The 16,116-nt window shown below is 42.2% G+C and overlaps 1 protein-coding gene and 1 long non-coding RNA gene across 2 annotated transcripts in view; both read left to right on the forward strand.

Moving 5' to 3' along the window:
- LOC117754516 (hemicentin-2-like) overlaps positions 1 to 15,802 on the forward strand; it is a 541,775-nt gene extending 525,973 nt beyond the window's left edge. Inside the window, exons 19-20 of the mRNA XM_034573444.1 lie at positions 15,381 to 15,568; positions 15,658 to 15,802. Of these exons, the coding sequence (XP_034429335.1) occupies positions 15,381 to 15,568; positions 15,658 to 15,721 (252 nt within the window). The 3' untranslated portion in view covers positions 15,722 to 15,802. The remainder of the gene's footprint in view (positions 1 to 15,380; positions 15,569 to 15,657) is intronic.
- On the forward strand, positions 9,416 to 11,031 carry LOC117759172. Its single transcript, XR_004613441.1, has 3 exons — positions 9,416 to 9,460; positions 9,597 to 9,818; positions 10,770 to 11,031. It is a non-coding gene; the product is annotated as an uncharacterized LOC117759172 (long non-coding RNA).
- Positions 15,803 to 16,116: the final 314 nt, after the last annotated feature.

A 16,116-nucleotide genomic window follows, 5' to 3' on the forward strand; every position in this document is an offset into this window, starting at 1 on the left:
AAACCAGCTCTACAGCTGTTCACAAGTTTATTCAGTCACTTCCTTCCAGTGTCACAAGTAACTACACAGAGCTCCGTCAAGCACTAGTCGAGGAATTCTCTGCTACTGCTGACGAGATAACATCCATCGTTACAGCATCCCAAATTAAACATTCACGTCGCGAAAATCCCAGGGATTATTTCAGATGTTTGATGCATGTTTATTTTCAGGGAAAGAACGCACCAGGCCTAGAAGAAAATCCCACCTTCAAGTCCATGTTCTTACGTAACCTACATCCATGTATACGCACACATGTTGTACTGATGACACAGCAAGTAAACCTTCAATGCAGCAGATCAGGAAGATGACACAGGTGGCTTGGGAAACTGTTGTCACTTCCAAGGCTACAGTAGGTGCAACCGAGCCCGTCAAAACAAACAGCACGGTGCCAAATTCATCCGCCGCCTCAAAACTTCACCCTCACAACAAAACGAAGGGGGGTGACAACAGGCAGCGTAGGGACACTGAGCGTATCCACCATGTCCACCCACTTCCCAGAGATAGGCATTCCCACAGTAGAAGCTGTAGGAAGCCATACTCTGACATTCTGGCCCAGACAAATTACCACTGCTCAGAAGATGACGACAGCGTCTCTGAGTACAGTTCAAAACATGGTTATGACCGAGCACACAGTGACAGCGCCTCTGAAGTCCTCCTGGACTCTGGCTCCTCAGAGCGTTACGGCCCTGAGCCACGACACAGGCGATCCAGAGCTCGCTCCTCACGGCCAGAACCAACACAGTTCACCCCGGTACTGACAGTCAGTATTAAGTTTCTTGCAGTTAATAGGAAAACTGTTTTGTTAGCAACAGCAGCAAACTCCAAAACCTAAATTCTGATTGAACTTATATACCACTGCCAACTTTGTAAATATGTTTGGATCGACTACGTTCCATTCCATAATAATGTAGTCCACACAACACATGTTAGGACATTAGCATATTATTACAGAAACAATGATACAGTCATTTGGATTTTGAGACTTTGAAAAATTATGACAACCTTCCGCAGAAAAACCTGCTGAACAATACTCATAATCACACCATCGTCATTTAGAAATGAAAAAAATATATATATATACAGGATATGTTGTGGAGCTTGAATGTGAAGAAGATACTAACTGTATTTCTATTTATAAAAGTCTTGTACAATGTAGAATAAACACAGTCTCCTCTGTGGGTAGTGAAGATGATGATTTTTTATGTATCACTCTCTCCCACATTTTGATCTCCTGTGATCCATGACTTTCTCCTCCCGTTCCCCCCCCCCCCCCCCCCCCCCCCCCCCCCCATCTCCACCTCCTTCTTTCCTCCTTTCTTTTCCTCCTCTGTTTTCCAGGAGCTGTCGCTCTCTGTGGGTTGGGAACATTACAGTAGAAGTTACAGAGAAAGACCTCTGGGATCTCTTCAAAACGTAAAATCAATATGTCTGCATGTGTGTGTGATCCAGGTTGTACTTATGTTGTGGGGACATAAAGTACGTCCCCACAACATACTGTAAGGTGACGTTTTAAGGTTAGGTTTAGATTAAGGTTAGGCAAGCAGTAACCATTATGGTTAGAGTACACTAAATGGACAAAGGTATTGGGTCACCTACACCTACAGGAGCTTTTGGTACATCCCATTTTAAATCCATAGCCATTAAACTAGTCCCCCTTTGCAGCTGTGGCATGTTCCACTCTTCTAGGACGGCTTTCTACGTAAGTTTGGAGTGTGTTTGCCCTTTCCCCCAGAGGAGCATTTGTGAGGTAAGACACTGATGTTGGACGAGAGGGCTCTCACTCTCCGTTCTAGTTCATCCCAAAGGGGTCCGATGGGGTTGTGTGGGTCAGTCCAGTTCCTCCTCACCAGGACTTTATGGACCTTGCTTTGTGCACTGGGGCAGAGTCATGCTGGGACAGAAGAGGGGCCTTCCTCAAACTGTTCCATAGAATTACCAAAAATGTCTTGGTTAGCTGAAGCATTAAGATTTTCCTTCACCGGAACTAACCGATGGCAATAGGACTGAGTGAAGTCGATGATTAAGAGGTGTGTCCCAATACTTTTGTCCATAAAATGTAAGTCAATGTAATGTCTCAACAGAAGCCTGCTGATTGTTTCGACTGTAACTAAAGATGGACGACAGGACAGCTCTCTAAAAGTGGAGCCAAATTGTCTCCATTGCCCCCCTGGTGGCTGGCGGGAGTATAGGTCATATACACCTTGGCTCAATCCCCTGATCACTGAACTGTGCAGATTGTGACTCCAAAGATGACAGCGTTCGTGTCTGGGATATTATAGCTTGATTTCTGAACAGTGGGAGGAAGTGCAGACGTGTCGACCATCTTTATTTACAGTCTGTGTCTTACTTGTGCACTCAAATGAGTCCCGGCACTTATTTATAATGATGTACTAAATGAATCAGAGCAGGTTCCAATAAAGCAGCATTTTAAAGACGAGGCATCACAGGTAGGTAAAACTTACTGATAATAACTAGAAAGAAGATGGTTTTACAGTGTTATGAGAAATAGTGGTACCACCACATTAAAAATTAAAGTTATAAAAGTGTATTCAATGAAGACAGTAGATAGTAGTAGTTGTTGCAGCAGCAGTAGTTAGAACAGAAGTTCTTTGTAGGTAAGAGGTAGTTTTGCTTTGTTTTAATAGTTAAAGTACTTGTAGTAGAAGCAAAAGTAGCAAGTTTATCACTGCCAGCAGTAGTAAAAGAGTTGGTCAGCGTTGTCTGTACCACACTTCTCTGCCGGAGGTTTGAGGTTTTGTGTTTCCGCGGTTACAGGTTTGGTGAGATAGAGAGCATCAGAGTTCTTCACCAACGCTTCTGTGCCTTCGTCAACTTCAAGAACGCCAACATGGCTGCCAGAGCCCTGGAGAAGCTGCAGGTGAGTCATGGACCGGCTCGGTTTCAGGAGAACAGAGTTTATTCATGTAACAAAAACAACCACAGCTGACCAAAGAAAGAAAATGTGTAAAATATGAATATTAAAAAATGTAATATATATAAAACAGGGAATATGAAAAAGCAATATGACATCATAGATATTTGAGAATGACAATATTGCACAGTAACAGATAAAATCCAGGTCTCAAACTCGACTTTAAATGAAAGTCAGTGAGAAAGATTGGGTGTTTAACATTGAGTAAAACATTTCTAGGGTCTGAGCGGTTCTGAAATGAAGAGGTAAGCTGTTCCAGAGATTAGTCTGAGCCCCTTCACATTACTCTTGAATGTCACTGTCCCGGCCATCGTCCCCTTCTTGTGCCTTTATAGACATTATGTAACGACCATGTGTCCTCCTGGCCAGGGGGTGGAGCTGGGGAGCACCAAGCTGGTGATGCGGTATCCGGACCGTTGGATCCAGCGGACTCTGCCCTCCACACAAAGGACCAACACCAGCCTGGGCTTCAGTGCTGCAGGAACACAGCACAGCTCAGCTTCCACAGGGTTCTGAGGAAATCACTCACCATGCACGTTTTTCTACAGAAGTCACAAGAGGGAATTGAACATGAAACTCACTTTATACAAATGTGTTCAAATACACAAATAACCTCCTCTGGTTCTGACCGTGCAGGTCCAGACAGAGGGCGCCTGTAAATGGACACGAGTGCTTCTATTGGCGGACCACAGGTTGTTTCTATGGTGACAAGCACCGCTTCAGACACATACCAGACCAGCAAGGGCAAAGCAAGAAACCATGGCAACCCTAACTATTTCCCCTCCCCTCCCCAACCCCCGCACCCAGACACGTTACAGGGGGATTTACAAAGAATGAGGGGAACAGGACCGTCAAATAGAACCAGAGGATGTTCTGCCCGACGATACCGACAGCTGAATGTGTGTGTGAGAGAAAAGAAAAGAGAGAGACGGGTTCTGCACAGGGTCCAGAACCCAACCTTGTAAATACTTTGAATATAAGAAGGTCTAAAAGATTTAGATTTGTTTGAAACGTCACTGAGGAGTCACCCTGATGAACTCCTGGTTCCTGCTGTGTGGGACATGTCACCTCTCGTCAGGATTTACTGGGACCAGTGTCTCTGGTTGAACCTTGTTGGAAACAACCAAAGACTCTGTGACAAACCGTTGTCTCCTGAACACCACTGCTGCTTTGCTGCCAAATGAAGTTATTTCCTTTTTTTAAGTATTTGCACAAAACAATAAATGAATAAACACTGATGTTTTCTGTCGTCTGCTCACGTTAACTTAATCTAAAGTGCACTGCACATGCCTTTTTAAAAAACGTTTCTGTGTTCACTTTGTTTGCTTCTTAGTTTTTAAGATGGGCTGTTGTTATTCAGGTTGTAAGGGCCACAAAACCTGTATGTGAAGAGAAAAGAGGCCGTGGAAGGTCAGAGCAAATTCATTTCTGTTTCTTACAACTTCATCAACCACGAAGAAAACACAAGGCTCTTTTTTATCATGACCACATCCTTGTTACTAACTCAGCTCTGGAGCCAGAGACACTTGCACCATCAGTCTTATCTCTGTGTCCAAACATTAGTGACTCTGCTGTTTGTCCGTCTTCTTTCTTCTGACACTATCAGATAATCACAGATGAAAGAAGTTTGATGTTTGAGAAGCTCGAACTGAAGCACTGAACCTTCATCTGACACTCATCATTATAAACTCTGTTCAGAACATTAAACCTCACTAACTCGAGCCTGCAGAGAGCTGGAGGGAGTGTGCACACGGCCCTCACCTGTCAGCTACAGTTTGTCTCTTAACAATTTGGGGGGAAAATATTAAACATGAAAGATTTATTTCCATTTGTCTGACTTTTAGTTTTCACAATACACCCAGACCACGAAGTTTATCTAACTTGAAAAAGGTAAGTAAATAAATTTACAATTAATTTTAAAATTGTATTTACTTAATTTTTTCAGATTTTTCCAACTTAAAAGCAGCAGGTGAAGTTAACTCTCAAAGTAAAACCAGCTCGTCTGATTTAACTGAATAGTTGTGTTTACTCTGGCTACAACCATATAACTGTGTTTCTAAACCAAAACGATCTCTCTCCACGTTCTGCTTGTGCTTTAATGTAGTATCAGACTAATCAGAACAATCAGTTCCAGAGCTGAGGTGGAGTTCATGTGAATTTCACAGTCGGGAACTAATTCTTCTGATTATTCCGACTCCACGTTAACGCACAACCAGAGCACAGTGGGAGGCTCCGCCCATCTAACCCAACAGTCGATGGTTCCTGTGTCGCTCTACTGCTCACGTGCACCTGTGCATGAGCTCATGAAGTCCAGTCTACACAAGTGAACAGTTTTACACGTGTATCAGACAAAACAAGTTTGACTCACATGAGTTGAATCCTCGTGAGAAATGAGTAAAGAACACTAAAGTAATGTAAGTTTACATAATTATGACCTTTTACAATGTATTGTTATGACCCAGTCTTCATATGGACTGGAGGTGTAAATAAACAGGAACTGACTTCTAACATGAGGTTAAAAGAAAGAATAATTCAACATGATTTTTAAGTCCAGTCTCAAGAAAGTAAAGAAAGTGTTAGATTCACTGTCAGGCTGCAGAACTACTCTCACTGTTATTTGCATGAAATATATTTGAATAAGTTCACGCATCATTTCCAAAATAAAAGAACATTTCTTCATTTTAACAAGGGGATTTACTGGTGTTTGTCCGTTCATGCATGTTAATGATGAAAAGAGGAAGGAAGCCAAGGTCTTAACTGATCTATGATTCAGAGAAAGACTGAGGAAGACGATATTGGGCAGCTTCAACCTGACAGCAGAGGGGTTGATTACCTTTTCAATGACAAATGGTCCTATGAAACTTGGTTAGGATTAGCAGGTGGGTTAGGGGTTGACTCTCTCTCTCTCAAACTGAAACAGTCTCTGAAACCAGCAGTCAAGCACTAGGCACACATTCAATATTTCTCTGGAGGAGTTTTCTAGTTCATCCAACTATTTATTTATTTCCTCCCATCTAGAAGAAACAAGTCCTTCACACAACAACGTGAGTGCGGTGAGAGACCAGAAGACAGAGCGCCTTATTGGTCAAAGCTCAAGGCCACAGTGGCCACACCAACATGTTTTGGGCCTTTTGAACATGATATCTCAAATCTGCCTTTCAGGAATTTCTTGAAACTTTGACTCAAAGATGAACAGATTGGATTTTGTCACGATGGTCTCATATGAGGCAAGAAATAAATGTATGAATATTGAAACTGCACTGGTTGGAGGAGGCGCACAACCGAAGGGCAGTAATTCTAGTTAGGGAGTAAAATGTAAAGTGAATGTTTCATGGTGACACCGGGTTCATCTGTTAAGAAGATGAGCTGGTGACCAGCAGGGAAAAACAGAAAGCTCCAAGATCACTGCTGCCATCACAGTTTGATTCAGCAGAGTAGGATCAGGCCCACAACAAAGAGAAACTCTCAGTACACAACAAAGTTGAAGAGTAAGACACAGATTCCAGCCTGATCCCAGCTAGTATTTTACTGTACGACCAGATTTCAGCTGCGGCACACACACAACCAGCAGAGCCGCACGATGACGTCCACTACGCCAGCGTCTGCTTCACCCAGAACCGGGCAGATGCCATCTACTGCAACATAGGTCGAGTTCAACCCCAGAGAGAAACTGAGGAAGACGAGGAGGAGGCTGAATACAGCGCTGTTCGATTTGACAGTGCAACAGGGTGAGCAGCTCCACACGTGGACATTTTCATCACGACACTTATTGAGGTTAAAAACTGTGGGTGTGAGAGGTTTATTCTGCCCTTCACAGAACAAGACGTGAAGAAGAGGGGGACGATTCATCTGCAGTGTACAGCACAGTCACCAAACACTGAAGAAACACAACATGAATCTGTTGTTTATATGTGGATTTTACAGCATCACGGAGCCAGAAGAAATAAAACATATAGACATGTGCAGTGTTTGTAAAGGTTTGTTTTCTTTCTTGATGGGTTGGTTAACCCAGATTACAAATTCTCTCACTTCTCACTTTGGAAGCCACGAAAGGTAAAAGTAAGAAAGTTGTTCTTCTTCTCCCATAATTGAAAATATTTCCCAGGCTCAACCAGGTGTAGAGTTAGCCTCAGGTTAGGCTAACGCTAACCGTAATGTATGTTACTGTCAAAATGTTACAAATAACAATAATATTCACTTCTAAATATTATAAATTTTAATTAGTTGTAACTAATATTAGAACAGCTAAAAGATTTTATAACAATCAATGGGAGTGACCAATAATCATTTTCTGGAGGGGGGTTTCAACAACAATATTTTGGATAATGTAAGTACACAAGTCAACAAATATATAGGTCTTGTAGTATTTATAAATCTAATGAAGAATTGTTACATAATAATATTTAAAGGACTATTGAGGTCGTCAGCTGAGAATCATGAAGCACTTGACATAAAAACTAGGTCAACAAGTTTATTGCTAATAATGTTTCTGGACGATTAAAGTACATCAGTACATTTTGAAGATTTAACAGGAGATTATTGCAGAAGTGACACCCGCTCATCCAGGAACACAAAAAAGCTTCATGTTATATATTCACGTTTCCATGGTGACATGTCAAACTTTGATGTTTCACCATGAAACAGGAATTTGTTTTAACTCAAATTTACAACGTCTAATCTTCACTAAACGTCACGTTTGATACTGAATATAAAGATGGACAACATGACAGCTACCCCCAAAGTGAAGCCAAATGATATCTGTCACCCCCTGGTGGCTGGCTGCAGTATTTGTCATGAACCCGGCCTCTTCCATGTCAGTGGATGGGACATGGACCAAACTAAAAAATGTCTGTATACAAATCAAATACCTTTTTCTCAAAGATGGTGCCTGTCATTCTTGGTAGTTCTTCTCACACTGGTGCATCTTCAAGTGTTCATTTTATTAAATCATTCATATTCAGTAACAGTCATTGTGCCCCCTACTGGTCACTGGAAGTAACCCTTGTGTTAATTACCCTTCGGTTTACAAGGAATGTTCATGGCGTGTTCTACTCTTGATATACAGCAGCATAGTGCGTGCAGGGTGTGTTCTCCGGTGCCACATAGTGGACACAGGAAGCATGTACACAGCTGCACACTCCACGCCGGAATTAACATCTTTCTCAATCGTGCAGTGTCGGACGGTTGAGAAAAGTAAACCGCTGCGTCCACTGGCTGGATCGAGGGGGGGGGGGGGGGGGGGGGGGGGGTGCAGGCCTGTTCAACGCTGCTTACAGCTTTAGTTGAGGATGATTCAGGTTTGGTACGAACAGCCACTAAAGTCGTTTCTCACACTCTGTAAAATGAAGAAATTCACAGTTTCTACAAAACACAAGTTACTTCTTTGTTTTAGGTTTAATCTAACACCTTCTGGCTCAGCAAGCATGTCAGTGGAAAGAGGAAGGAAGTTGGGTGTGTTTAACAGTTTGACTTTATCTTTCTCTTACAGAATCTGTCTTTATTCTCAGAATCTTCTGTGTTGTAGGTAGACGTGTCTGTGATGTGACTGAGTTTCATCTTGTGCACATTATTTATCTGTGGACGTTTTTATTGTTTGAAGTCACAGACGAGAGCAGCAGCTACTATGAGTGTAACTGCAGCAGCGAGTGGATTTGTTGTCCTTCTTCTCACTGTGACAGGTACTGTACGTCTACATTCATGTTTCACTCTATTTTACACTCGGACTTCTGATTCACCTGAAGTGAGTTTGAGAAAGAAAGTAAAAATATAAATGAACCATTCATTCATTTTCAGATCACCACCTGTAAAGTGATGCAGAAAGAAAATATATGAAGGAATTATCATCAGTATTATTTTGTATCTTTGTTTTGAAGTTTCTATTGTCTAGAGTCTGAAACGTTATTATCATTATTTTTATTATTATTATTATTATTATTAATAATATTATTATTATGATTATCATCATGACTGAGTTCCTCTCCTCTCGATGCAGGAATTGTCATCAGTGTGTGGAGTCATCAGTTGAAATGCTATGGAATGCTGCTCATGGAAATGTGTTTCTTTTCTACAGAAAGTAAAAAGTAAACTAAGTGTTCTCTGGTGTCGTTATGAATCTGATTCTCTGTGTTACAGTGGTACAGTGTGAGAATGGCTGGGATGTGAGTTACACTTCTACTGAGATCTGTGCCTTCAGAGGATCAACAGTGGACATTACCTGTACCTACACATACCCATCCACATTTAATAACCATGATACTACAGTTCAGGAAACTTTCTGGTTCATCCAAGAGAGTAATGGGATTCACGTTGATCTAAGGACTGATCCGGAGTATTCAGGTCGTGTGGAGTATCTCTGTGAAAACAACAAGTGCACTCTGAGAATCTCTAACCTGAGAGAGAGCGACTCAGCTGTGTACAAGTTCAGGATCACAACAAACCAACCTACTGGGAGTTTAACTGGTTCAGCTGGAGTCACTCTGTCTGTCACAGGTAACATTTACATCTGAACATTCATTCATTTATTTCCTACATCTTGTTTGGTTCACTTGAGTGTGTCTGTGCACTTTTATATGCATGTGTGTGTTGTCAGTTTGGACTAAAATGAATTCCTTATTCTCACACACAGATTTGCATGTGCAGGTGAGCACATCAGTGAAGTATAACTCTGATAACACAGCAGAGCTCAGGTGTCAGAGCAGTTGTCGTCTTCCTGATCATCTGAACTACGTCTGGTACAAGAATCAAAAGAAGGAGATTGAAGGAGCATCTTATTCAGGTTATTTTATTTCTACAAGCAGAGTTTCCTGTGCTGTTAAAGGACACGAGGATTTCCGCTCTCCGTCAATGTGTGAGTTTAATCTACAGTATTTCACTAACAGCACCATCTGCTGGAGTATTTGAGATAATGCATTGTACCATAACTTCATGTGTCTTTAAATACTTATTTCTGCATGGGCACATTGAACTCTTGGGATACTACTGTCAGTACTGACAAACTAGTGTAGTACTAGTACTAGTATTCAGCTTGTGTAAATAAAGATTGAAGACATGACAGCTCCCCAGAAGTGAAGCCAAAGCATTGTGATCGCCCCCTGGTGGCTGGCTGCAGTATAGAACATACATCCTGCCTCCTCCATGTTAGTGGGAAGGACATGGACCAATCTAAAAAGTCAAATACATTTTTCTCAAAGATTGTTTGTGTCATTTTAGGTCGTTCTTATCACACTCTATTGTTCATGTTTCTCATAAGTTTGGTTTTAATTAGTTATTTGATGAAATGAAAATTAGATTAATCTTCATGATTGACAGCTGAAGCTGACTCAGGATTGGTCGAGCTCATGTATGGGCGGGACCTTGATACTGTGGCTCCATCTCCAGATCACTACTGTGCAGACTGTGGTTCCAAATGTGAAAGATGGCAGCGTTGGTATCCAGGATATTTGGGCTTCATTTCTGGAGAGTGGGAGGAAGTGGAGACGTGTCGTCCATCTTTGGTCGACTCTGCATAAAAGATACAGATCATTTCCTCCATATTGGCCAATTTGCTCCATTATAAGAGCAACTTCTACAAGGTCCCTCATGTTCCTCACCTCCAACAGTGTGTTTCTCCCTCACACTGAAGTCTAAAGGGCACTTCCCTGTGTTTTCTGTGAACTGAAAGTTTCCTCATCTTAGCATCGTCATCATCTTAAAATGAAAACCTGCCGACTGGTGATTCACCAGAGAATCAGTTTTATAAAGTCAGTTTTATAAATGTATAAGTTTATCTTCTGATTCTCTGATGTGCTCTGTGTTACAGTGGTATGGAGTCAGAATGGCTGGGGTGTGAGTTACACTTCTACTGAGATCTGTGCCTTCAGAGGATCAACAATGGACATGACCTGTACCTACACATACCCATCCACATTTAATAACCTTGATACTACAGTTCAGAAAACTTTCTGGTTCATTCAAGAGAGTAATGGGATTCACGTTGATCTAAGGACTGATCCGGAGTATTCAGGTCGTGTGGAGTATCTCTGTGGAAACAACAAGTGCACTCTGAGAATCTCTAACCTGAGAGAGAGTGACTCAGCTGTGTACAAGTTCAGGTTCACAACAAACCAACCTGGAGGGAGTTTAACTGGTTCAGCTGGAGTCACTCTGTCTGTCACAGGTAACATTTTCATTAGAGTCAGTTTGAAATGTTAGTGTGTATGTTGAAATAAAATCACATGTTTGTTCACAGACCCTCAGCTCCAGGTACATGTGAGGAGATCAACAGCCAATCCATATTCTACCTGGACAGAGCTGACCTGTCACAGCAGGTGTCAGCTCCCTGATCATCTTTCCTACGTTTGGTACAATAACAATAAACCTGTTGGACGAAAAAAATACTTTCACCTCCGACACGTTAATGCTGAAGACAGCTATCACTGTGCTATAGAAGGACATGAGCGTTTCACTTCTCCTACTTTGGGTGAGTTTACTCCTCCTCATGAAGCTACAATAATGTGGAAATAATTTAAATTTAAACTTTTAACAAATAATACAGACAGTGTTTTGATTGTATTCTCCTCCTGTGTGTTAATATAGACTATCCTTCAGATGCTCCAAAGGTTCCCACTGTGTCAGTGAGTCCCTCTGGTGAGATCATGGAGGGCAGCTCAGTGAATCTGACCTGCAGCAGTGATGCTAACCCAGCAGCTAAATACACCTGGTACAAGAGAAGTGGAGATAAACAAGTTCAACCTCTCAGTGAAGAGACACAATTTGTCCTCAGCTCCATCCGGTCGTCAGACTCTGGAGAGTATTACTGCACAGCTGAGAATGAGCTGGGAAGGAGTTCAGCAAACATCTCTATTACTGTGACATGTGAGTGAAACACAGGTTATTAAGTGAAGAGATATTGAATCTGTCCCATTCTTTGTCCTTTACATTTTAAATGTGCAGATATGGGTCGTTTGACTTCTGCCCCATAAATATTCACAGTCAGACCATCAGCTGCACAAAGAGGAATCCACCCAGCGTCTGTTAAAACATCCATAAAGCTTTCACCATCCTCAGTAAACTTAAAAGATATTTCCTTCACTGTGCACATTCACGTGACGATGAAACAGCTCTCAGCAGACAGACAGTGGTGAAAACAAAACCCTGCTCCTGTGCACACGTCACACATACACCTCCCAGCAGGGGGAGCAGTGGCTCATAAACATTTTAAGAGACACGCCCACAAACAGGCCACTCTGAACAGGGCTCTTCACACGTTTTATTAGGAAGAAACTCTGTCTAATTGTGGAAAAGGGTCATAATATGTCACGTTTAAGTCCACGTTACAAACTGGACGATGGTTTGGAAATCTGTGGACATTCAGGGGAGTCTGGAAACAGTAGTGCAACAGGAAATCATTGAAAAAAACCTCTCACTTAACAACAAGAAGAATTTACCTGTGTCAGTTTAACAACCTTGCTGTTGTAACTCAGTGCCTCCACTCACCTGAGCACCTTTGACTTTAACACATCATATCATATATGTCCCCAAATGTTAAACACAATGTCTGTCATCTGTTATCATCATTCTGTTTTCACACATACAGACGCTCCAAAGCCTCCCTCTGTGTCAGTGAGTCCCTCTGGTGAGATCATGGAGGGCAGCTCGGTGACTCTGACCTGCAGCAGTGATGCTAACCCAGCAGCTAATTACACCTGGTACAAGGAGAACCGAACTCTGCTTCAAGGACCAGAGGGCGTTTATCGTCTCTCCTCCATCAGCTCTGGGGACAGCGGGGTCTACTCCTGCAAGTCTGAGAATCAGTACGGACGGATCAACTCCACGTCTCTACACTTAGACGTCCAGTGTGAGTAGAAAACATCCACATATCCATGAAACCCAGCACTGTCTCGCAAATCTTATAGAAAGTTCCTGGGTCCGCCCCCTTATCTGGATTCACACCAAACTCTACTGAGTTCTTCCCTGACCCGTACCTCATCCTACCTTCAGGTTTCATTCTAATCGACTCAGTAGTTTTTGTGTAATCTTGCTTAAAATCAACAACCAACAAACAAACAGACTGGGGTGAAAACATCTGTTGTTGCATAGCTACACTATATGACGTCATTTTCTAAACTCATAGTGACGACATTCCCACCATATGATCATAGATTATTTTTCAATGTATATAAGCTTCAGGTCGTCTCTATAGTCCTATTAGAGGCAGGAATACAGCAGATAGGCAGTTTTAAGGATGCATGATGTAAATCTCTAACTTCTTTGTGACATTACTTATAAGTCATCTATCCATTATATGATGGGGAATAATGTTCTGATCAGTATATGATTTAGTCTCTCTGCTATTTGTGGAAATATCTTGGAAAATGTGTCTTTTGGGTCAAATCTTTGCTCATCTTGACCTCTGACCTTTGACCGATCAGCTGCAAAAGTTAATATTCACGATAATATTCAGTAAGTTTGGTTCATGTGTTGAGTTATTTTGTACATTCACACACACGGGCTGAAAACAAAACCCTCAGTACCTGCTTCTGTCTGTGCTGGCGCCCCGGGTTAATAATGATCATCTATATTTAAGAAGCAATGATCAAAACCAGAGATTGAAAAGTTCTTCACTTTGGTTAATGAATATTTCTGAGTTGATTTCATGATCTTGCATGTTTTACACCAGATGCTCCAAAGCCTCCCTCTGTGTCAGTGAGTCCCTCTGGTGAGATCATGGAGGGCAGCTCGGTGACTCTGACCTGCAGCAGTGATGCTAACCCAGCAGCTAATTACACCTGGTCCAAGGAGGACGAGGACTCACCAAAAGCATCAGGACAAATCTTCACCATCACTGATATCACAGCTGAACATGGTGGAAAGTATCAGTGTGAGGCCCAGAACACACAAGGACGTAGTGAGGCCACCTTACATCTGACTGTTGCAGCAGGTGAGTCATGTGAAGTCCTAACACCTTTAAAGGTTCTGGAGCTGTGGATTGACTTTAGCTCCGAGTCAAACATCCTGCAACATTCCCTGTTCATCCATTGTGTGATTTCTCCAGGTGCATGGAAATCAGCAGTGACTGGAACAACCACAGCTCTTCTCCTGGTGGTCATACTCCTCGCTGTCTTCCTGTGGATCAGGTGACTCAGTCACACAGTGACACTACTGAATAGAAACATACAGTTCGTAATAAGACCTCACCAGCAAGTCTGAATAGAGGCTGGATTTTCTAAATAAAAGCACCCACATGGTTAGAGGAGAGAAACTTATTGCATGTCACAAAAATACAAACTACCACAAACAGGAACCAAGTTCTGGTACACACACACACACACACACTCACACACACTCACACACACACACACACACACACACACACACACACACACACACACACACACACACACACACACTGACTCCTTTGATCGTCACTCTCTCTCTCTCTCTCTCTCTCTCTCTCTATCTCTCTCTCTCTCTCTCTCTGGAGGAGTTTTCTAGTTCATCCAAGTGTTTATTTCTTTCCTCTCATCTAGAAGAAACAAGTCCTTCACACAACAACGTGAGTGCGGTGAGAGACCAGAAGACAGAGCGCAGGTAAATGAATAGTTTCATTTAAAAGCACTTGATCTCCACTCTTCAAGGCTGCCTCATTAACCGGTGGCGTTCTGCATCATTGTGATTTGATGAGAAGGGTCAGACCATGAATGTCTTGGGAGGTCATATTCCTTTACTCTAACAAAAAGCTTAAACTCCATAAGGGAGAAACTGACTGGATCTCTTATGCCTCTTTGCCGGCGACAGCCGATGGCCGGAGGCGTTATGTTTACAGGTTGTCTGTCTGTCCGATGGCGACTGTGGAGGTCAAAGGTCAAGGTGACTGTGACCTCCCTGAACCATTTTTAGCCTCATGAACAGATTGAGACAATCATTTCAAATTTGGCACAAATGTTCACTGACACTCATGAATGACCTGATTGGTCAAAGGTCAAGGCCACAGTGGCCACACCAACATGTTCTGGGCCTTTTGAACATGATATCTCAAATCTGCCTTTAAGGAATTTCTTGAAACTTTGACTAAAAGATGAACAGATTGGATTTTGTCACGATGGTCTCATATGAGGAAGGAAATAAATGTATGAATATTGAAACTGCACTGGTTGGAGGCGGCGCACAACCGAAGGGCAGTAATTCTAGTTAGGGAGTAAAATGTAGAGTGAATGTTTCATGGTGGTGACACCGGGTTCATCTGTTAAGAAGATGAGCTGGTGACCAGCAGGGAAAAACAGAAAGCTCCAAGATCACTGCTGCCATCACAGTTTGATTCAGCAGAGTAGGATCAGGCCCACAACAAAGAGAAACTCTCAGTACCCAACAAGTTAAAGAGTAAGACACAGATTCCAGCCTGATCCCAGCTAGTATTTTACTGTACGACCAGATTTCAGCTGCGGCACACACACGACCAGCAGAGCCGCACGATGACGTCCACTACGCCAGCGTCTGCTTCAACCAGAACCGGGCAGATGCCATCTACTCCAACATAGGTCGAGTTCAACCCCAGAGAGAAACTGAGGAAGATGAGGAGGAGGCTGAATACAGCGCTGTTCGATTTGACAGTGCAACAGGGTGAGCAGCTCCACACGTGAACATTTTCATCACTACACTTATTGAGGTTAAAAACTGTGGGTGTGAGTGGTTTATTCTGCCCTTCACAGAACAAGACGTGAAGAAGAGGGGGACGATTCATCTGCAGTGTACAGCACAGTCACCAAACACTGAAGAAACACAACATGAATCTGTTGTTTATATGTGGATTTTACAGCATCACGGAACCAGAAGAAATAAAACATATAGACATGTGCAGTGTTTGTAAAGGTTTGTTTTCTTTCTTGATGGGTTGGTTAACCCAGATTACAAATTCTCTCACTTCTCACTTTGGAAGCCACGAAAGGTAAAAGTAAGAAAGTTGTTCTTCTTCTCCCATAATTGAAAATATTTCCCAGGCTCAACCAGGTGTAGAGTTAGCCTCAGGTTAGGCTAACGCTAACCGTAATGTATGTTACTGTCAAAATGTTACAAATAACAATAAGATTAACTTCTAAATATTATAAATTGTAATTAGTTGTAACTAATATTAGAACAGCTAAAATATTTTATAACAATCAATGGGAGTG

Source organism: Hippoglossus hippoglossus, chromosome 1 (genome assembly GCF_009819705.1).
Source record: "Hippoglossus hippoglossus isolate fHipHip1 chromosome 1, fHipHip1.pri, whole genome shotgun sequence".
Lineage (NCBI taxonomy): Eukaryota > Metazoa > Chordata > Actinopteri > Pleuronectiformes > Pleuronectidae > Hippoglossus > Hippoglossus hippoglossus.